Source organism: Catharus ustulatus, chromosome 5 (genome assembly GCF_009819885.2).
Source record: "Catharus ustulatus isolate bCatUst1 chromosome 5, bCatUst1.pri.v2, whole genome shotgun sequence".
Lineage (NCBI taxonomy): Eukaryota > Metazoa > Chordata > Aves > Passeriformes > Turdidae > Catharus > Catharus ustulatus.
The window spans coordinates 29,821,302-29,844,382 of NC_046225.1; the positions used below are offsets into that span (position 1 = coordinate 29,821,302).

The 23,081-nt window shown below is 43.6% G+C and overlaps 1 protein-coding gene across 8 annotated transcripts in view; it reads left to right on the forward strand.

The window, feature by feature from the left end:
- TMEM131L (transmembrane 131 like) overlaps positions 1-23,081 on the forward strand; it is a 90,589-nt gene that overhangs the window by 17,700 nt on the left and 49,808 nt on the right. For 3 of the 8 annotated variants that reach the window (XM_033059542.1, XM_033059543.1, XM_033059545.1), the window contains 3 exons: positions 9,370-9,449; positions 12,382-12,398; positions 23,004-23,075. In XM_033059542.1, the coding sequence (XP_032915433.1) occupies positions 9,370-9,449; positions 12,382-12,398; positions 23,004-23,075 (169 nt within the window). Of the gene's footprint in view, positions 1-9,369; positions 9,450-10,752; positions 11,363-12,381; positions 12,399-23,003; positions 23,076-23,081 lie in introns of all 8 variants that reach the window. The other 5 variants (XM_033059550.2, XM_033059551.1, XM_033059548.1 and 2 more) reach the window with 4 other exon arrangements.

The following is a 23,081-nucleotide window of genomic DNA, read 5'->3' on the forward strand; positions in this document are numbered from 1 at the left end:
CGCGATTCTGTTACTAATTGGCATCTTTGTGAAAGTTGCACATGGATCCTCGCTGTGAACGAAATTGTGGCTAATAATCTGGTGCAACTTATATGTGGACAGACCTAAATGTTGCCAACACCCGGAGCTGCGGCTTATAATCAGGTGCAGCTTGTAATTGTGAAATTACTGTACTCTTTGACTTGCTGTTGCAGTCCCACTCATCATCAAAGTCTTATCTGTTTGCATTGAACAACCTCTGCTGGAATGTGTGTATTTCACTTTTGTGCACCCACTGGGCTGGAGGACGTTCATGATTGGATCAGAGATTCTTTGATCTGTCAGCTCGTATGCTATCTAAAATTGACTTTCTGATCTGTGGGTGACAACTTGACTTTGAGAAATGAAAGCAGTCTCTGTATGATAGTTGCAAATTGGCACTTCTGCATTCATATGGCTCATGGTGCCTTGAGAAGTCACACAGGTTCTATGAAAACACCAGTTTCTGTACTGGTAAAAATAGCAGGCTGGGGCTGTGAGGTGATTGTTTGCGCAGGGATTAGTGTCTATGGAAAAATTATGTTCGTGGCTATGTACTACTGGAGGAAACTTTCTCACGTGTAATGACCTGTTTCAAAAGGACAAATAAACTATGCTTTGCATTTTGGTGCCCTATATAGTTGTTTGTCTTCCTCTGTTAATAATTTCTCCACTTTCTGTTCTCTGTATCTTCTGCAGGTGCCTTGCATACTGTCTTATGGCATCTCTACTTTTTTTTAACTTCTGTCTAGGCTGTGCCTGAAATGGTTGTAGTTTCTGTACAGCCAGAAGAGGGTGTCTTGCACTCTGTTGCCTGGTGCTGTCCCCTGCCTTGTGCAGCCCTACAAGTTCTCTGGATTAGAAGGACTTATTTTATTGCCAGGTTATGATTTACTTGTGATCATTCTCTGGTTGGTTTCCCTGTTGCTCTCTGGTAGCATCAGCGGAAAATGTGCACTGAAGTTCTCACTCAATGTCTACAGCTTGTTATGTGGGACGGGTGCCCTGTGTCACCTTGTTGGGGGCTAGGGGCATTTTACTCTTCCTCCTCTGTGGAGAATTTTTCCCATTATCATGCTAAGGAAGTCTGCCGGGCAGCTCCTCCAGCTTTTGATCACTAAGGACAAAATAGATGGATGGGGACTGTCTCCCTCCCTCAATCGCTGTGGCGGGGTTTGGGGGGTCTGAGAGACTGGTTGTTTTTCTATTCCTTGGGATACTTCCCGGTCTGAACGCAGAGGAGGGAGGTTTCTCTGTGGTTGGATTTGCCCTGTACCCTGCACTGCTACAGCCTCCTGCCTCTGAGAACACCACTGACAACCGGGACCCAAACAGTGAGCGGGGAGCCTTTCCTTCACCCTTCACCTGGGACACGGCCCTACTGCCTCCGCCTCCCTGTTCCTGCCTGGTGCCGCTAAGGCTGCGAGGGCCCTGTCCTGGTCCCCACTGGGACTGTGCAGAGGAAAAGAGTGTCTGCAACTGGAAAAGGGACTGGAACTGAGTTTTTTGTTCTGTTTTGTCGCTGATTTTCATAGCTGATGTTGTTCTTGTTTGTCTTGTAGATCTATCAGTAGAGAGCTGTTATTCCTGAACCCATATCTTTGCCTGAGAGCCCCTTAATATCCAAATGATAATAAATTGGAGGGAGGGGATTTTCACTCTCCATTTCAGGAGGAGCTCTTGCCTTTTTTTCTTGGCAGTACCTGTCCTCCAAACCAGGACAGATCTTGGCGCCCAATGTGGGGCACTCAGGGCACTGAAAAGAGGGTAAAAAAAGGAATAACAGTTCTTCAGTTGCCTAAGGTTGGGTTTTTTTTGGTGTGCTAGCAACATATGGTCCAGTTTAACCTGGTTTCGGCTACATGTGATCACATATATATCTCTCCCATTTGCAAGCCCTTATCTAAACATGGGCCCTATAACTGAAGCTATTGTGGTTGTTATCCAGTTTGCTTTATGGGTTGATAAGGTGAGGAATTCATAGATTTTTAACTTCCTTTGGAAGGCGAGTACATGGATTCAGGGCTATCACACACTAACTGTGTTTTTGGGGTTACTTTAATAATGGTACCTACTGTGAGGGAATGATACCAGGGGAAGTTTTCTCCCAGCCCTTCACCCAGATTTTTGGGTCTACCCCATCAGTTTTTGAATGGTTCAAATCTCCTCTAAATGCTAGTGATATCACAGTGACTGGTTTACTGATAGGCTTGTTCTAGTTAACATTTAGAGATAATGGGGGATTGAGCTGGATAACAACCCTGATACCTACTCCAGGAAATAGGGATGGTGCTGCAGACATTGACACTGCCCCAGAGACTAGGGATGCTGCCCCAGAGCTTGACCCTGCCCCACAACCCACCTCAGAAAGGAACCACCCGGAGTGAGTGGGGGTTTTCTAGTGAAGGAGATGGGCCAAATGCTGATGGAGTATCTTTCCCCAGCTGGTGAGAAGCCCTGCCTTAAAGAGGGAGAATGCAATGATGCTACAGTGGAACCCATAGATGTTACATGTGCCCAGGTTGCAGCTGAATTGCAAAGGTACACACAGCCAGCAGCAGTCGACCCTGTGGAAACTAGGAAGTCTAAGATGAAAACAAGCCACCTAAGGAAGATCAGAGAGGAGGGCCCTCACAACCAGCAGGGGAGCCAGAGGTTGAAATCATCACCGAGTCCCTGTCATATGAAAATCTCTGTAATCTGCAGAAAGATATTGCATGACAGGGCTGGGAGGCTTTTACAACTTGGTTACTTTGGGTCTGGGAACTTATGGGTACGGGTGTGCACTTGGATGGTACCGAGGCAAGGAATTTGGGATCCTTGTCCCAGGACTCAGGTGTGGATCAGATATTCCTAAGGGAGCCAGACCCCCTTCCCCTCTGGGAGCGGCTTTTAATGAGTGTAAGAGAAAGGTTTGTCAACAAAGAAGGAATGCAGGAGCACTACAATAGAATGCACTGGAAGACCCTTGAGGAAGGAATTCAGCAGCTGAGAGAAGTGGCAGTATTGGAGGTACTCTTTGGGAGGGATGGACAGTGCGATAATGACCCTGACAAGGTCACGTGCACAGGGCCGATGTGGAATCTGGCAAACGTAGGACCATCTTAATATACCACCTTCACTGCCATGATTGATGCTGATGAACACTGAGAAACAGTGAGCTATGTTGCTAACAAGCTTAGGGATTTTCCCAGTATGATGAATGGCGCAGTGCAGGCCCACGTTTCTGCCGTGGTCAAGGATTTCATACAGGAGGAGATAAGGGAGGAGGTGAAGGAGGTGAGGGGGATGAGAGGTAAGATAAGGGAAGAGGTGAGGAAGATCAGTGCAGCACCAGTGCAAGCCTCATACCCCAAGGTTACAGCCCAATGCCCCCCAGCTAGGGAAAGAGGGTACACCCCAAGAGCTGATCTGTGTTTTTTTCTGCATGATCACAGGGAAGACATGGGAAAATGGGATGGGAAACCCACTTCTGTCCTGGCAGCATGGGTGTGTCAACTCAGGGAGGGAAATGCTAACTGAGGGAGCTACACTAAAGTGAAGGTAGCCTCAACCTCCCATGACCAGAGTGCAGGGTATTACAGAAGGGAGGATAGTCTGTCAGACCCACTTGAAAGAACCTCCACTATATATGGCCAGGAAGGGAGTAATAGCCAGGGCTAGAGGGGCCCTGCCTCTAACCAGGGAGAGGCACGGGATAACAGAGTCTATTGGATGGTGTGGATCCGATGGCCTGGCACATCAGAGCCACAGAAATATAAGGTATTAGTTGATACTGGTTCACAATGCACCCTAATACCATCAGAACATGGGGGGAAGAGCCTGTTTCCATTGTTGGGGTTACAGGAGGATCACAGGAACTGACTTTGCTGGAAGCTGAGGTGAGCCTGACAGGGGAGGGTTGGCAGAAACATGCAATTGTAACTGGCCCACAGGCACCGCGCGTTCTAGGCGCAGACATTCTCAGGAATGGCTGTTATAAAAACCCGAAGGGATTCAGGTGGGCTTTTGGAATAGCTACTGTAGCGGTAGAGGGCATTAAGCAGTTGAACACCTTGCCTGGACTGCAGAAAACCCATCTGCAGTGGGACTCCTGAAGGTGGAAAAACAACAAGTGCCAGTTCCTATCTCAACAATTCACCGCTGGCAGTACCGGAGGAATCGAGATGCCGTGATCCCCATCCACAAGATGATCCGTGAGCTGGAGAGCCAAGGGGTGGTCAGCAAAACCCACTCACCCTTCAACAGCCCCAGAAATTGACTGTGGACTATCATGCGTTGAATAAAGTGACTCTGCTGCTGAGCGCTCCCGTGCTGGACGTGCTGGAACTTCAGTACGAGCTGCAGTCCGAGACAGCAAGGTGGTATGCCACCATTGACATTGCCAACGCATTTTTCTCCATACCTCTGACAGCAGAGTGCAGGCCTCAGTTTACTTTCACCTGGAGGGGCGTGCAGTACACCTGGAACTGACTGCCCCAGGGGTGGAAACACAGCCCCACCATCTGCCATGGACTGATCCAGGCTGCACTGCAAAAGGGTGAAGCTCCAGAGCACCTACAATACATCGATGACATCATTGTGTGGGGGAACACGGCAATGGAGGTATTTGAGAAAGGAGAGAAGATCATCCAGATTTTGCTGGGAACCGGCTTCTCCGTCAAGAAAAGCAGTCAAAGGACCTGCCTGAGCGATCCAGTTCTTGGGAGTGGTAAGATGGATGACGCCAGATCCCCACTGAGGTCATTAATAAGATCACCGCGATGTGTGCACCAACTATCAAGAAGGAAACACAAGCTTTCCTAAGTGCCATAGGTCATTGGAGAATGCACATTCCTGAGTATAGTCAGATTGTGAGCCCTCTCTACCTGGTCACCTGCAAGAGGAAGGATTTCCACTGGAGTGCTGAGCAGCAGCAAGTCTTTGCCCAGATCAAACAGGAGATCACTTATGCACTAGCCCTTGGCCCAGTCAGGACAGGACCAGAGGTGAAGAATGTGCTGTATTCTGTAGCCAGGAACCACGGCTTTTCCTGGAGCCTTTGGCGGAAGGTGCCTGGTGAAACCCGAGCCCGACCACTGGGATTCTGGAGCTGAAGCTACGGAGGGTCTGAAACCAATTACACTCCCACAGAAAAGGAGATCTTGGCTGCCTGTGAAGGAGTCCAAGCTGCCTCTCAAGTGATTGCCATGGAAGCACAACTCCTCCTGGCACCCCGACTACCAGTGCTGGGGTGGATGTTCAAAGGAAAGGTTCTCTCTACCCACCATGCCACCGACGCCACATGGAGCAAGTGGATTGCCCTCATCATGCAACGTGCCCGCATTGGAAACCCAAATCGCCCTGGGATTTTGGGGATAATTACAAACTGGCTGGAAGGTGAAAATTTTGGTCTCACCGACAACCTACAGCAAGAGTAAATGACCCAGACTGAGAAAGCCCCACCATATAACCAACTTCCAGCAGATAAAACATGCTATACTCTTTTCACTGACGGCTCCTGCTGCATCGTGGGGATGAACCGGAAGTGGAAAGCAACCATATGGAGTCCCACACGACAGGTTGCACAAGCTACCGAAGGAGAAGGTAGATCAAGTCAACTTGCTGAACTCAAAGCTGTTCAGCTGGCCTTGGACATTGCTGAGAGAGAAAAGTGGCCAAAGCTCTGTGAGGTTGGCTGGAAAGGTGGAAAAAAGCAAACTGGCAACATAGGGGAAAACCAATCTGGGCTGCTGATGAATGGAAAGACATTGCCACCCAGGTAGAGAAACTACCTGTGAAAGTTTGTCGTGTGGATGGCCGTGTCCCCAGGAGTCGGGCTAATGTGTAATACCGACATAACGAACAGGTAGATCAGGCCTCGAAGATAGAGGTGTCATGGGTAGACTTAGATTGGCAACACAAGGGAGAGCTGTTCCTTGCTGAATGGGCTCATGATAACTCAGGTCATCAGGGCAGAGATACCACCTATAAGTGGGCATGAGACCGAGGGTTGGATCTAACCATGGACAGTATTTCTCAGGTTGTCCATGACTGTGAGATGTGTTCTGCCATCAATCAAGCCAAGTGGGTGAAACCCCTCTGGTATGGTGAACGTTGGTCCAAATATAAGTGTGGGGAAGCCTGGCAAATTGACTACGTCACACTGCCTCAAACCAACCAAGGCAAGCACTGTGTGCTGACCATGGTGGAAGCCACCACCGGATGGTTGGAGACCTACTCTGTGCCTCACGCCACTGCTCGGAACACCATCCTGGGCCTGGAGAAACAAGTCCTTTGGAGGCATGGTACCTCTAAGAGAATTGAGTCAGACAATGGGACTCATTTCAAGAACAGCCTCATAAACAGCTGGGCTAGGGAAAATGGCATTGAGGGGTGTACCATATCCCCGACCATGCACCAGCGGCTGGGAAATTCGAACGGTGCAATGGCCTGCTTAAAACCACCTTGAAGGTATATGGTGGGGGAACCTTCAAGAACTGGAGGAGTAATCTACCAAAGGCCACATGGTTAGTGAATACCTGAGGTTCCAGTAACCGAGCAGGCCCTGCCCAATCTGAGGTCTTGGGAACACCAGATGGAGATAAGTTTCCAGTGGTACACATGAGAGATATGCTAGGAAAAACTGTTTGGGTGAACTCTGCCTCCAGCAAAGACAATCCTGGGGTGGTTTTCACTCAAGCACCAGGTTGTACCTGGTGGGTGATGCAAAAGGATGGAGAGACCTGATGTGTACCCCAAGAAGACCTTGTTCTAGGGTGAACTATGATACTGTGTCTATAACTGCATGTATGTATATAATTTAAAGGTTTTAATTCGATGTAGTATGTTGGCATGGGAAAAATTCGGGGCGGATAATTTTAGGAGTTGGGGAGGTTTTACTCTTACTCCTCTGTGGAGAATTTTTTTCCATTATCATGCTAAGGAAGTCTGCCGGGCAGCTCCTCCATCTTTTGTTCACTGAGGACAAAATAGATGGGTGGGGGCTGTCTGGGGGTCTGCAATCCTCGTTGTTTTTCTCTTCCTTGGGATACTCGCCGGTCTGAACACAGAGGAGGGAGGTTTCTCGGTGGTCGGATTTGCCCTGCACCCTGCACTGCTGCAGCCTCCTGCCTCTGAGAACACCGCTGAGAATCGGGACCCAAATGGTGAGCGGGGAGCCTTTCCTTTACCCTTCTCCCACCTGGGACACGGCCGTGCAGCTGCTGCCTCCGCCTCTCTGCTGCTTCTGTGGCTGCGAGGGCCCTGCCCTGGTCCCTACTGGGACTGTGCAGAGGAAAAGAGTGTCAGCAACTGGCAAGGGGACTGGAACTGAGTTTTTTGTTCTGTTTGTCGCTGATTTTCATAGCTGATGTTGTTCTTGTTTGTCTTGTAGATCTATCAGTAGAGAGCTGTTATTCCTGAACCCATATCTTTGCCTGAGAGCCCCTTAATATCCAAATGATAATAAATTGGAGGGAGGGGATTTTCACTCTCCATTTCAGGAGGAGCTCTTGCCTTTTTTTCTTGGCAGTACCTGTTCTCCCAACCAGGATACACCTGCAGGATGTGTGTCATCTCTGTTCTACTTGTCTCATGTTGCTCCCGGGGAGCCCCACCCATGCTGGTGTGGCACTGGAACTGGACTTTGTGGTTTTTTTTGGTCTTTCCTCAGTCCTTCAGACCGGCGTCTTCCTGCCCCTGACTTTTTACTGCTGTGGGAGTGGGTTGTTGTGTGGTGGTACTGTGCCAGGGCTGACCCTGCTCCTTATCTGCAGTGCAGGAGGAGCTGGGGAGGAGCCCAGCCGGATCTTCTGTTCTGCTCACTGTTGGTGAGATAGATGAGCAGGTTAGTCCTCCAAAGTAGGGTGCTGAGATGGACAGTGTCTTATGTGTTAGGAGTAATGTCTTTGAGTCTGCGGCTGTGGAGTAGGAGTGGGTTAACGCATTTGTACTGGGATGATAGCCTGGAGTACAGCTCATGGGTTTTGGGCGGATGATGTGGTGAATCACACAGTGGCAGCACTATGTGGACAGTTGCAAGCTTGTGCGCAAAAGTGTACATCATTTGATGTGCCTTTTTTTTTTTTTTTTTGACATAGTACAAGCCTGGTCTGAGCAGATGGGACTTGGGCATATGATGTCTTATTTCCCATTGTGTTTGGTCCAGAACTGGCTGCAGAGCTATGTGAGAGCAGAGACGAATCTTGTGGCACAGCCTGTTGTAGTCATTCAGCAAACACATGGGGAAGGTCAGCTTTTAATGCCAGGCTGGTCACGTGCTGCGAAGGCTGTGCAAGTCTTTTGGGAACATGCCGTTTTTCTTGTTAAACTTAACCTGCTTTGTTTTGAAAAAGGGGATATTGGGTCACATCATGTGTGTTTAGAGAAGAGGGGAAAAAAACAAAGAAAAGCAAAAGTAAACAGCTGCAATGGCATGTTTGTCCATGTTCATTTGTAAATTTTGTGTCCCCCTAGACTGTACTTGCTGCCTCTGTAATAGAAGTAGTTCAGAATAAGAACTTTTCTACTTATGCTTCTACTTTTACATTTTAATACACTAGTAATGGATTTCAGATGTCTGTTAATCTCAGACTAATCCTTCTGACCTTCTGAAAAATAGGCAATCTCAGCTTTACAAAGTAGATAGAGATAAGTGATGACTATCTGCCTGGTTGGTAGCACATTTACACGGAGAATTTCCCAGCTTTTTTTAATCCTGTGAATGCTGGTATCTGATCTAATAAAAAGTTAATAATCTCTCTTTTTTTACAGTTCTTTGTTGCATGTTTTGATCCCTGAATTCTGCCATATTCTTGCAGCCTGTTTCCCCTCCTGAATTAATGTGACAGCTTACTTTTGAGGGTCCCAGGAGGGGATCCAAAAGGGAATTGCTATAGACTCAGATTTCTAGGAGTTGTAGGAACTGGCTTTGAGTCATGGCGAGTGCTGCTGTTGAGTCTGGCACACTTCTTTCAGAGCTGACAGTGGCTGTTGACCAATGTATCCAAATGTTAATACTTAACACTTTAAAAAGTTTGTTGATGCACTGAGGTCTCACCTTTCTTGTGAAGCTGCTTCAATTATTTCTGTGATTTCTGGTTATTATCAAAATCAAATTTAAAAGAAAATACCAGCTGGTATCCTGCTACCTGCTGGTATTCTTTTTCTGGTGAGTGTTTCCAAAGAGTTCCTCCATGGGCAGCATGTGGGGTTGATGGCATGAGGCAACTCTTTGCAGTCCTTCAGCTGCAGGTATTTATTTCTTATCAGTGAGGACAGAAACAGGTTCAGGAGCCACGTGTAAGACCAAAATTTGGCTCATATATGAGTATGCACTTTAATGCTATCTCCTGGCATTTGTTGGAGCAGTGTGTTGTGCTGCCGTTGAGAATACGTTTGGAACAAAGTGGAACTTCAGAGACTTCTTTGACTCTGAGCCAACAGTCTCAGTAAGATGTGTTTAGCACCAGAGAGAGAAAAAACAGATGCATGCTTGTTGTTTTTCATTATTTGTGAGTAGGATCCTTTGAATGGCTTCCATTCCGTCTTGAGGTTCCTGCATGTTGTGCTGCCTTTTAACTCCATGGCTGTAGTGCACTTGGACAAGAGGTGCAGTTTATACAAGCCATTGAAATTGCATGTGCACTGAGTTTTTTAGGCTCTTGGACTTCCTTGCTGCTTGTGTCAGCATGCCAAAGTGCACCATGTTCTCAAGGCTTTTCTGCATGGGAATATGTAAAAACTGTCAATTACTCCTCTGTTCCAGGCCAGCTGTTTATAAACAGGTATGGTCTATGGGGACATTTCCCTCCTTTGAAACCCATCATCATCACTTTACAGTTTAGTGTTGTTGTCATTACACAAGGTAGCTGAATCCTGAGAGAGTTGTATGATAAAAAGCTAAACTAGTTGAATTCTACTGAATTATCTGACAATACAGTTGTTTAATTTTCTTGGAGGATAAATCACAGTGATTCATTAATAAAACAGTCAGTTACACTTGGTAGAAAATAAAAACTGTCATTTTAAATTTTAAAGTACTGTAATTTCACCGTTAAGGCGCACCCTTTTGACTGAAATTTTGATCGAAACCCGGAAGTGTACCTTATAATCTGGTGCACCTTGTATATGGACAAAGTTCGGAAATTTGCCAACCCGGAAATGTGAGTTGCAGGAGCCGAGCTGCAAGCTGTGGCAGCCGAGCTGTGGCACAAGCCGAGCCGCGCCAGCTGCGAGAGCCGTGCCAGCTGGCGCCGGGGGTGGGCGAGAGTGCCGGGGCCCGCGGCACTGGGAGGGTGCCTGGGGCTGCGTTTAAAGGCTACACCAATCTATGAAAAATGTTTGCAAATTGAGCACCTACCAGTAAACCCCGTGATCGTGTGATTCGATTACTATTTTGTTACTTTGTTGTGTGCAGATCCTCGTTGCAAAAAAAAAGGGCGCCTTATAGTCCGGTGCGCCTTATGTATGGACAAAGTTCAGAATTTTGCCGACACCGGAAGTGTACCTTATAATCTGGTGCGCCTTATAGTTGTGAAATTACTGTAATTACTTGACTACTGCTTAGAGTATGAAGATGTGCATTGCATGAAATGTCACAGTTGTAGTTACTAGGTGTCATCCTGAAAGATTTGGTTGCCTTTGCAGTAGTTGATGCAGAAATTATTGTATGAAGTTGTTTGCTCTCAGTCTTACAAGGACTATTAGAAGGGTTCAGAATTGAAATATAAAATGTTTGTCTTTTTACCTTAGAACTCTACCAAAGTTATTGACAAGTAACTGTCATCATGCACAGAGCTGGACAGCTATGGTTTTGGTGCAGTCTGGGCATTGAGCACCAGATCCTGGCTGAAGTAATGCCGCAGAAGGTCAGTTCCTGCACCACGTAATAGCCACAAATCTTGAGCATTTTGAAGTAATGATGCTATCACTGTACGTGAGTGCTGCCCAGTGTGATGGTTGCGCTGATATCTTGATATTAAATCTCTGGGTGGAGGGGCACTGGGGTTTTGCTGTAGGATGTGGCAAGAGAGGTGGTTTTGTTTCCACTCATTAAGTTCCCACTGTCTGACAAGGTTGCCCATCAGTGTTTGTCCCAAACTACACTGTGAGGTTGCACTGAGTGCAGTTTGTTCCCCTTTTCATCCCCTCTGGGCTCATCAGTTGGTGTTCTTTGGGGGGCAGAGGTTGTGGCTGCAACTTGGGTACCACTGGACTTTCTGCTGCAGAAACAAAAGGCAGACTGCAACCACCAGATCTTTCTCTGGGAGTGCTGCTTACAGATCACGTCTGCTCTGGTGCACAGGGCTCTCCTCTTCAGACTGATGCTTCTTACCAAAGAAAGCTTACAGCAGTGTCTTGGGTAAGGCAAAACTCAGCTGAAAGAGGATGCCACCATCCATGCATGATTGATTGGCTGTGGGGAGAGAGGCTGGGCAGCTGGCAAGTTACACATGGCAGTGGAAACTACTTGGATGTGATGCTGAACGTCTGGACTAGAATTTCACAGCAGGGGAAGGACAGGGTGTAATTACTGGAAGGGCAAAGGCAGGAGAAAAAGTATGGTAACAAGTGGAAAAACGCTGAAGATTGTGAACAGAGCAAAGAAAGGCAAAAGGCTGTGCCCTGATAAAACCATGAAGTAAACAAAGGTTCTGGTAGGTAGGGAACAAATGGGAGCTTGCTCATTTCAAGTGATTGGCAAAACTGGTAAGGGACAACAGCAGATTTCAATCTTAACAATGAAGGGAAAGATACACAATAACAAAAGGGAAGTGAAATAAGAGAAAGGAGGGAGTGACTGATTCAAAACTGCTTGCACCTTGGGTAACCACCGCCTCCTTTCATTTCAAATGATTTTAAGGGTTACTGACCCAGTTTCTGCAGTGTTTAAACTGCCCTTTTGAAAAGGGGACATTTCTGGCTTTTGTGAGCATTCTCAGTGTTGCTGGGATAATGTGGTTGATCCTGCAGATGTGTGTAGTTGCTTTAAAACAAACACACACACTCCTGCCCTGGTCTTTCAGTCTTGTTTGGATTTTTTTCTCTCCTTGTAAATAAAAAAAATTATTCATGCTTTTGGGCTGTTGAAGCGATGGGCTATGTTTTGTTGTTCCTGAAACAATTACTGAAACATTTGTTGTGTAGAGAAGTACATGAAGTATATGTTTCTAAATTTTAAGATGAGAACCCTTACCTTTGTCCCCCAGCTGAGGAAGCTTGTTTGGGACTTGGAAAACTTCAGGTTGTCCCATGTCGTCCGTGACTTTCCCGTGCTGCCTGCCTTGATGGTTAAGTTGTTCTGGATGCATGTACTGGGTTGGGGACAATGACACTTGGTTTGAACACTTATATCTTTATTTTCCCTTTTTATACGGAAAGCTTGCAAGCTGTGAAAGGTAAGATCAGGTGTCGAAAATGTGACTTTGTGGTAACTGCAAATCCACATTACCTACTGCTGGCCATGGTTTGGGCCAGCACCTTAAGTTTCTTTATTCCCTCTGTGTTTTTGCCATAGTCCTGCCAAAAGCCACGTCTTCCATTTTGGTGTGATTGAAGATCTGCCTTACAAAGCCATGTTACTCCTTTTTTAGCGTAAATTATTGCCATGGAGTGACAGAAGAAGCCTCTTCAGAGGCTGGATGCACTTTGCCAAGCTTTATGTCTTGCTCTTGTTTCAGATGCATGTCCATCCATATACCCAAATGCTTCCATAAGGAGGGGCAAAGTGGTGTGTGTCAGTCTTGCTCCTCAGTCCACCTCAGCTGCCCCTCTGCCTATGAGAAGCCCCTCTGGCTTCAGTGGGACCTTTGTGTGAGTTCCCATATGGGACCATGGCATTAATTTGCTTATCTTGAAGAGCAAGAAGTGTTGAGAGATGCATGTCCAGGACCAGTTAAATATACCTTTCGGCTGCAGAGGGATCTTTACTGTGTCTGGAGGAGCTTTTTCTCTCCTGGGCAGCTTGAGAAATCCCAGGTGGGGCATGCAGAAGCAAAGTGCATCCTTTTTTGCAGTGGAAGCAGATGTGTGGTTAGAGGCTTGTCAAGAAACTAAAAATAGCATTAGTGATACTTTGCCCTTGGTGTCACAGGTGAACATTTCCAGTTAGTGAACTCTGATTAGTTTCCTAGCTTTGAAATAAAGGAGGAAATGCAAGAATCTAGGGGAGATGGAGTTTTAATATTTTACTTGATTGCAAATACTTTTTTTAGTGGATAAAAATAATCAAAAGCTGAGTTCCTGCAGGTTTTTTCAGCTAATTTTCCTCCTTTTCCTTTCCTCACAGTTACCCTGCTGAAGGAAGCAAATGCTATCTTATGGATTTTAGGTGCCCCTTGCTGGAATTCAGCGCCATAACATACCTGAGATTTCTTTGGTGGTTGACATTTTGTTAGTAAACTTGTGAAACAGGGTGTGTTTCATATGGTTCTGCATTGTTTAATAGCAGAACGCTGCAGCATCTATACATCAGAAGAAATTGGCTGAGAGCACATGCTATGCATTGGCTTCAACAGATCCCAGATGTCTTGTAAGGGCCTGGTGGTTTCTATGATAAGTGTTGCAACTATTAATCCTAGTAATGCCAGCTTTTTGTTTTGTTTTGTTTTTTGCCGGCTTCAACAGATCCCAGATGTCTTGTAAGGGTCTGGTGGTTTCTGTGATAAGTGTTGCAAGTACTAATCCTGGTAATGCCAGGGGTTTTTTTTGGTTTTTGCCAGTTTGAATTTTCCAGTATGAATTTTTTCATATATGCATGCTTCCTTTAACAAGGTACAATAATTCCATGATTACAAGCCGCACCTGATTATAAGCTGCACTCAGGGAGGACCTGCATGCAACAAAGTAACGAATTAGTAACTGAATCACAGGATCGCGGGGTTTACTGGCTCGGCTCGAGGCTGCCAATGGGGCCAGGTGGCTCAGCTCAGCGCTGCCGCTTGGCGGGGCCGCTTGGGGCCGGCCGCCACTGTCGCCGCCGCTGGGCTCGCTCACCCCGGCCCAGCACTGCCCTGCGGTGTCGGCGGGAGCCCGCCCGCACCCGCAACAGTGGCAGGCAGGGACGGAGCCCGCTCGCACCCACAGCAGCGGCAGGTGGAGACAGAGCCCGCTCGCACCCGCCGCGGCGGCGGCAGGTGGGGACGGAGCCCACTCGCAGCAGTGGCAGGAGGGAGGCATGGAGCCCCCTGCCTCCCCCCACACTTCCGATGGCAGGGATCCCGCCTCCACCCGCCACGCAACAGAGTAATCAATTTGTAACAATCACAAAATCCCTGGTTTTACTGGCAGGTGCTCAGCTCGGGCACCTTGGCTTGCACTTCTGGGTTGGGAAATTTCAGAACTTTTTCCATATATTGGCCTCTCCTGAGTGTAAGCTGAATTTCTGGGTTGGGATCAAAATTTTAGTCAAAATGATGCGGCTTATAATCCTGAAATTACTGTAAACTAGTGAATTATAAATACATGGTAGTATTTAGGAGTAGGTCACAAACACACAATGAGCATGCTTGTTTTTATTAATAGCACTAAGTCTTTCATTTTGCACGCCATAAACTCAGAGTGACGAGTGACACAAGACAGGAGAGCTCAGCAAACTGCACTGTTCGAAAGGGGCAACCAGGGAAGTTTTGCAGGCTGTCTGCGATGGTGTCCTGTCATCATGGGGGTTTACTGGCTTTAGGTGAAAAACTGGAAATTATCTGACTCTTTGGAGGATTCCCCTTTCTTTTTCTGACTGCAGGAGGGGATGTACTTTGAAGTAAGTATAACCAGAGTTTTGTATGGGAAACTAGAAGAGAAAAGCTCTTAATTTGAGAGTAGTTTTATGCGAGTGTGCTATCAAAGCATATAGATGATGATGAAAATGCACAGTGCTGTCAGTTAATAAAATACCAGTGAACAATAAAAATAGTCTGCAATTTTTTTAATTAATACTTTTAAGAGGTTCTTCATAGGGTTCTGTATTTTGTGTCCTGTCTAAAAAAATACCACACATCACATATGGCATAGATTTAATGAATCAGTGCAGCAGAACAGAAAGCTTTGTCAAATGATGCCGAAACATCTGGAGGGGACCTGAAGAGAATATAATACATCCCAGCTGGGAGGAGTGAAAACAAGTACAAGAGAATAATGCTCCTATGAGATAGTGATGGTGGTTTGGGGTTGAAGCTACTTTTTCACTGTTGGTATTTGGCTAGTGACTTTAACTTTTCATCCTGAAGATTTTTAGTGGCCCCATGGGATGTGAGGGAGCAGCTTGGTTTCCCTGCTGTGTGTAGGATGACTGTGTGACCGCAGGTTCCCTATGCAGCACCATGCTTACAGTACTTTTAAGAAAAGTGTAGCCTTGTTGCTTCTCCTTATATTTTTATTTGCATCATTTATTCTCATTCATATGGTGCAGTTTGTGAAAATGCTTTTCAACTGCATGAAAAACTATGTATTTTTTAGAAAACTAAAGCAGTTTAAATTTCTGGTAACAAATTTGAAGCATTTGAGATGCTTCAGAAAGTCTTGTATGAAATTTCATCTGCAAGAGGAGATAATTAAGTTTTTAATAAATTTGGCAAACAATAGTGGCAATAACTTTTGTCCTTAAAAAACTGAAATGGTAGCCCTGAGAAAGCTGGTCTGTTGCTCCAGCAAATGTTTGGTAAAAGGTTTCTGTATGTGGTGCATGGTTTTAAGTTTTTGAGGGACTTCCCCAGCATCTTATCAGTTTGTAAAATAAATTACTACCAATGCAGTGAAACTATATTGGAATGCTTGCTTTTTTTTGCATTTGTAGCATTTGAGGCTGCCATTTAAAATGCTGTGGAGATAACTTCTACAGTTTTCCATACTGAGCTCATTTTCATTGTCTGTCTTCATACATTGGCTTAAACAAGGCATGGTATTGAATATTCATGGATAAATTACTATTTTAAAAGGTTGATGCTCAAAGATTATACTTTGCTTAAAAAAATTAGGCCTGAAATTCACAAAAGAGGAAAAAATGCAAAATCCAGATTGATGTTTTCCACTACTAAATATTTTTTGTAGCTTTGAGACATGATCTTAGTGACTTTTCTGTAACTTCTTTTCACGGAAACTGGTATCAGGTGCACTGTCCAGATCAAGGGGGATCTACTGCTTTTTGAAGCTACTACTTTTTGAAGTCCTAGGTCTGAGTTTTCTTATATTTGCTTAGTTTCCTTTTTAGTTAGCATTCTTTTTTTCTTTTACAGGGAGGGCAAGGCACAGGGAAGGATAGTGAGATTTTTGGCACTTAATGGGTTCAGTGTAAAGGTGTTATTTGGGCTGTTGAGCTCTAGCAGACAAATACATGCTGTCCTACAGTCTCTTTCATTATAAAAATAAACTAAAAGGCTTGGATTAATGTAGAAACAGCAAAAGTCGCCTCCCATAGGAAGATTATCACTCTTAATTACTGTAGGAAAATCATCACATTTAATTATCAAGCAGGTCAAGTTTATCAGTGACCACAGAACTCTTTCATGCATTTTGCTGTGCTGCTATAACTCAGAATGGTTTCTGTCAAGATAGAAGTTTTTGGCTGTGCCTGATGTAGAAAAAGGAAATGGTTGGGTGCAGTACAATTTGACAAGAGTGTAACTTCCTACTGCTGTGAGCTTTGCAACCCTGCAGTGCTTCCTGTCAATGTGTCCTGCTTTTCTTGAGGTGGGAGCCAGATTCTCAGAGCTAGAGGAAAACTAGTTTCCCTGGCATGTGAAACACTTGAAGGAGGAAAGCTTGCTACTTACTTGACAGAATCTGGCCCTTTACTCGTCAGCTTGTGGAGAGAATTTTTGAGTAAAATTGGGTGTGCTTGATGAAATGAATTTTTATTTTTGGTGTTAAAAACAGAATTGCAGTTGGTGCATTTAAAAAGGTGAGATCTTGGTGAGGTCACTTAGATCTCTTCCTTTTTTACTGGTAATTGTTCTGTAGACACGCTGCAGGAAAAGCAAATAGTTTCATTGTCACTTTATGTGGGAATTAATTTAGTTGATGCAGGTGTTTCTTCTGAAATATATGAAATATATGTCTCTTGTTTTGTTCAGCTTGTAATTATGTTAGTACAGGACTGTGCTTAAAAACTGCTTTTCCCACTAAAATTTTCTGCTGTTGTTTTGCCATTGCAAGGACAGAAATAAAGGCTTTGGTACCTAGTAAGTAAAAATAATAGTGTTCTTAGGTAAAAGGCAGGTGGGCTTTAGCCCTATCTTCTGACTTTTTAAAAGTTCTTTTATCCTGCCTCTTTCATAGGGCTATGCTGTGAATTTTGATTGCTTTCAACAAAAGGCTTTGAAAACTGTGGTTGGGAACAGTCATTTAAATTTCATGGTATTTCAGCTCAAGACTTGCATTAGTGCTTTGTTTTTAGCCTTTTAGAAAAGGCAGCATGGTGACACTGTGGAAGCCTTTTCTCTAGGTGTTTCTCCATGTACCCTTTCTCTAGTGTTCATGTTTTCAAAGTGTCTGGAAAAGGCTGTGAGCAGCATATCTCACTTGAAAATGTTTTATTTTCATTTCAGAGATGCTAGGTGGGAGTGTGGCTGGAGGACCCGATCTTTCAGAGGTGCGGAGACTCAAAGCTACTCATGTAGGGGTTTCAAGTAATGAGAGTTGAGCAGCGTTCTTCAAAAAGCAGCTGTTTCTGTACATGTATTAAATAGGCCAGGGTGCTTCTGGTTTGACTGCCTTTATTCATTCTAGTTAATCGAATAAGGCAAAAATTAACATCTCATCAATTATTTGTGATCTTAGTGGCAGTTTTTGAAGAGCAAACCTGTGTTATGTAGGCTGTTTAAATGTGTTTAGGGTTTTTTTCGAGGGCTTGGCAACTAGAGGGTAAGCAAATTATGCAAAAAAGTGAATTTAGCTAAAAGGTTTTGAGGTTTAAAAATGAAGGAAAAATAGCATGAGCTGCCTGCTTTTGCTATTTTTGGTTTTATTTTGAAAATTCATGGGCTAGAAGCAGTCTTCGAAGAGACATGAAATACAGTATTTTCTTAAAACCCCACAAATCCCGGACGTGGTAAAGAAAAAACGTCAAGAATACCTAGATTCCTGATGGAACCAAAACTATGTGTTTGTATTGGGCAAGTGACTCTTTTAATTTGTCTTGGGAAGAACTTAAAAAAAAGAAGAGAGTAAATTGTATTGTTTCTGCAATTTTAATTTTGATGGAAGATTTCTGATTTCTTGGAAAAAGATAAATTGTAAAGAAACTTAAAAAAGAGAAAGGCAAACAAAGGTTTTTTTGGAGGGGAGCATATATCAGAGCTTACTTAATGAAATATTACAGAATGTAAAGACAGTTGTTGAATTTTATGATGCCAAAAGTAAAATGACAGTAGATGTTCTGTCTGGCACGATATTTGGGAAAATGTATTTGATGTGCATTTTGGACTAGTGGGCCCTGTACAGTCATCCAAAACAAGTAGCTTAGTTACTGTCTGTCCAAGATGCCTTAAATATACATGGTCCCCGTGGAACATCTGTAGAGAGTGCTGGTTTTTGCTTGAAATTTGGATGAGTAAAGGATTTCAAAGAAGAAATTTCAGAAAATAAATTTCAAATGAATTCAAGTCATTGTGAATTAGTATCTTAATTTACTACAGATTTCAGAAGTTGGGGAAGGATTTATGTGAGGGACTAATTCCATTTTGCTCTTAAACATGCTTTATTGTGCTGCTACTGCTACTAAAATGCAAAACACAGGCACAGCTGGGGAAGAAAGCCTCTTCTTTTCACCAAAAACGTTCACTATAGTACTTTGTCCCTTACTGATCATCATCTCCCCTAGATTTCTTCACAAGTCTTAATCCCATTTTTATTGTGATCTGCATTTAACTTCTTTAGAGTTGGTCATGAGGGTAGAGAGAAAAGCCTGGTTTTTCTAATGTGTCCTTCCATTTAAGCCCCGTTGAGAAATACGACTTTAAGGCCTATAGGGTGAGATACTTTTAACTTTGATCATTACAATTTTGTTGTTATTTTGTAATGAATAAAACTGAAACCCTGCTGTCTTAGGTAGATGCTGTGCAAATGCTTTGTGTAAATGCAATTGCAGAACTTGGTAGGAAACAGGATGGCCACAGGGAGTGAGAGCAGAGAAGGTTGCCCAGGAAGGTGACCTGTGTCTATGGAAAGATCAGGGCTAGAGCATGGAGCAAGGAGATTGCTGGAGGAAAGCAATGCAGGAGGGACCAAGTGGAAGTAATAGAATGGTTTCTGCTTTACACAGGCTAGACTTACCTACCACTGTTTTGGTTTCAAAGACAGGTGTCTGCTAAGGAAGGTGGGAACCTCTCTTGAAATGGACCATGTAAACCCCTTCCCCCTAAATTATTGTAATTTGGAAATTAAGGAGCTCTCATCAAAAATATGGGAATAGGAATAACAGTCCTCTACTGGGAAAATTAAAATAAAAGTATAGTAATAAAAAAAAAAACCACCAAAAAAACCAACTACTGATAGAGCCAGAATAGAACCTGACACTCTACCCTGTCAGTTAGGGTGTTGGTGGCAGTCTGATTAAATGATGACTGCAGTCTTGCTGGAGTGACAGATGTGGGTCTGTTGAAGAAGTGATCCTGTGGACAGGTGTAGTTTTCCTCCAAAGGTCCAGTGATGATGTGGAAAGGTCTGGTGTTCCTATGGGAATCCAGTGGAAAAAGGCTGCTCTGATGTTCCAAGTCTCAGATTTTATCTGGGTAGGGTTTGGTTGTTTCCCTATGTGCTCCATTTTGCATTTTCTTTATCAGGTGTAGTCTAGAGGAATTAATCTAAAATTAGTCAGTAAATGAGGGGTTATATTTCCTTTTCTCCGATTTGAATAAAAAATGTACTTTCCTGTACAATACATACACACTTTCATATCTTAAAATCTCATCTTGTAGGTTCATTAACATTGTTGCACTGATGGTGCAAAGTGCCAAAATTCTCAACGTAACTAAAATTTTACTTCTATCAATATACTGAGAAATTAAACAATATTACCTGAACAGATACACTCAAAAAGGACCTCTTATATGTTCAAAAATTTAGTCTTTTTTGCCTGTTACTTCCAAGAAAACCTGACAATAAAATCTCTTTCCTCAACTTGCTTTTTTTTGGCATGTGCTGTGAACAAAGCATACAAAAAGGAAGGAAAAATAAAGGCAACCAAGTAGCCTTTGTGATTATTTTCAAATACAGACCAGTAATCTGCATGCTAAGGTGGTATGAAGTAATCAATTTAAATGAAGAAATAAAGATACAAGAGAGACTTAAAGGAGCTGATAGAAGAAAAATCAGCATTGGGATAAACTTCCTTCCAGGAAATGTCCTTCACTTCTGGTCAGATGCAGCTTATTCTGCAGTTTGAGTGTTTTATGTGTATAGTCAGATAAATTAACTCAGTTTTAAAATTTAATTTAAAAAAAAAAAAGGCAAAACAAAAAACCCCAATGCAATCTCCAGGAATTTACTCAGAATGGATATGCTCTTTTGTTTGGATTTTTAGGAGAAATATTTCTCTTGTGATTTTGACCAGTGAAGTAGGAGTAAATCTCCTGTGTAAAAAGACCTGTTTCTGTTGGACTTTGGGAGAAGCAAATGCTTGTAATATTGTCTTGGTTTGAATGACTGGTGCCTGCTAAGAAAGGCAGCAGTCTCTCTTGAAATGGACCATATAAACACCTTCCCCCAAAATTATTATAATTTTTAAACTACAGAGCTCTCAGGAAAAAATATGGGAATAGGAATAACAGTTCTTTAGTAGGAAAAAATAAAATAAAAATGCAGTAAAAAAACCCCCAAAAAACAACCAACCAAACAAAAAGAAAACCCAACACTGACAGAGACCAAATATCATTTGACACCCTGTCAGTCAGGGTCTTTGTAGCAGTCCAATTAAATGGTGGTTCTACTTCTCCTGGGATGACAGATGTGGTTCTGTTGAAGCAACGGTCCTATAGAAGGGTGCAGTTTGCCTCCAAAGGTCCATTGATGATGTGGAAAGGTCTGGTGTTCCTATGGGAATCCAGTGGAAAAAGGCTGCTCTGATGTTCCAAGTCTCAGATTTTATCTAGGTAGGAAGTGGTTGACTCCTCCCCCTGATTGGAGCATCTCACAATGGGATGATGTAATTTTATCAATCGTGTAGTGAGACTCAATGGCCGATTAACAGAAGATATCTCCCCAGAGGAAGGATAGGTTGTGGAAAAGATGAAGATCACTGTCCCATCTGGTTTTAATAGATGGTGATAGAATACATACTCTTGGTTACATCCTGCATTGTGCGCAAGACCTAAGGCTTTTCCCTTTTTTTGACTGATAGAAGGTTGGCTGAAGAGCAATACAGTGCATTTTTAAGAGCAGTGCTACACTATGACCATATACACCTAGACCAAATTAAATGCAGTCTCCTACGCCCCCTGCTGGATTTGCACCCAGCTAGTGCATTTGTTGCCTATTGCAAAGAGTGAAAGTTGAAAGGGAAAGAGCTGATGCTGCTAGAATTCCTCAGAAGGTGGGTAAGTCTTGGACAGCTACTGCTAATTACTTGAATTGGCAGAGAGTGGCACTCAGCTTTTTGCTGTTGTCAGCAAAGATTTTTCTGGTGAGAAAAGGTATTTCAGCAGTACCTGTAAGATGCTCAAAACTTAAACAGGGATGAGGTTTAAGGTCATACTGTAGTGCATTAACCAGTGGCTTAACTTTTATTTTACTGTTTGTGTATGCATAAAATAAAAGGATCTGAGGGCTTTAAGAAACATGTCTTCCTCAAATATCTGTGGCTTTTACTATAATAATAATCATAATCATAATTTTAATTTGTATGTGATTACAACAGTACTCAGACTTAGTATCTGGATATGTACCTGAGGCTGAATTTTACAAGGGAAGGAAGGTGCTGGTGCAGTGTTTCTAGGAATGGAGTAAGAACTGGCTGCTGAAGAGACATGGTGGTTGGAAGGAGACTGTCACTAGCAGCTCCTCAGGAATGCTGCCTGGATATATTGCATTCTGCCTGCTACAATAGTGAGAGAGTTCTCTCCCTTCTGTGATTCTGTGTTTTCATAATAATAAGCATTATTTTTCCTGATTGGCATCATAAATTATGATGCCTGTTGCTTTGGAATATAACAGCAGGATTATGTACACACTAAGAGATTAAAGGTGTAGTGTTACAGAACTATATTTTACAGTTGGGAACCAATTGACTGTACTACCACAAATTATATAAAGCAGCTGGATAACATAATGAGACCACAGTTCATCCCTCCCTTCTCAGACTCATCCTTGATAGGATACTTATTAGCATCATCTGGTAAATATTAAAATCTTTCTGGCTATTCAACATGCAGACTGCTTATGGGGAAGCTTTTAACAGAGTAGCACTGGGTATACAGATAAAATAAACAAATGCTGGGCTTGTTTTTTACCACTGTGTTTTTTGGGACTTGCGGAGGACAAGTTTTAATTGAGATAATGGTGAAGATATAATGGAATTTCTATGTTACAGTGTATTGAGTAATGTTGCAATAAGCTAAAAATGTGCTAGAATTGTTAGGAACTTTATTGTGACTTTTTGTAGGGCGAAAGAAAGATGATGTGCTTCACATCTGCTTCACAGTATTTCTTACTCTCTTCTGCATAGAAGAAACGAGCTGGCTTTTGCATTAACACCACAGCTATACAAGCACTTCTTTTGATCTCTGCTTTTGCCCAAGCTGCTGTTTACTCCTGACCTCTGCCTCTCAGGTGTGCTTGTACCAGTGCTTGCATAGATATCTAATAGGCAAGACTGGGGATCTGCTCCATCATTTTCATTCTGCATGACTCTTCCCAGTTGTTTTCCCTCTTTAGTCCATTGCACAGCCCCATAAACAAGTGGGCCGGCATGACTGTAGAGACGTGTGCAAGGAAGGGAGGTTTCAGAATAGAAATTAAGGACCTGCATCATGCCCACTAAATATTAATTGTGGCTTCTTTTCTCTTCTTTTCAGCTTGTCAGCAAAGATGCCTCCAAATGAGAAGGCCTTACATTTTCACCCATCAGTTCTGCATTTTGGAATGCAGTGAGT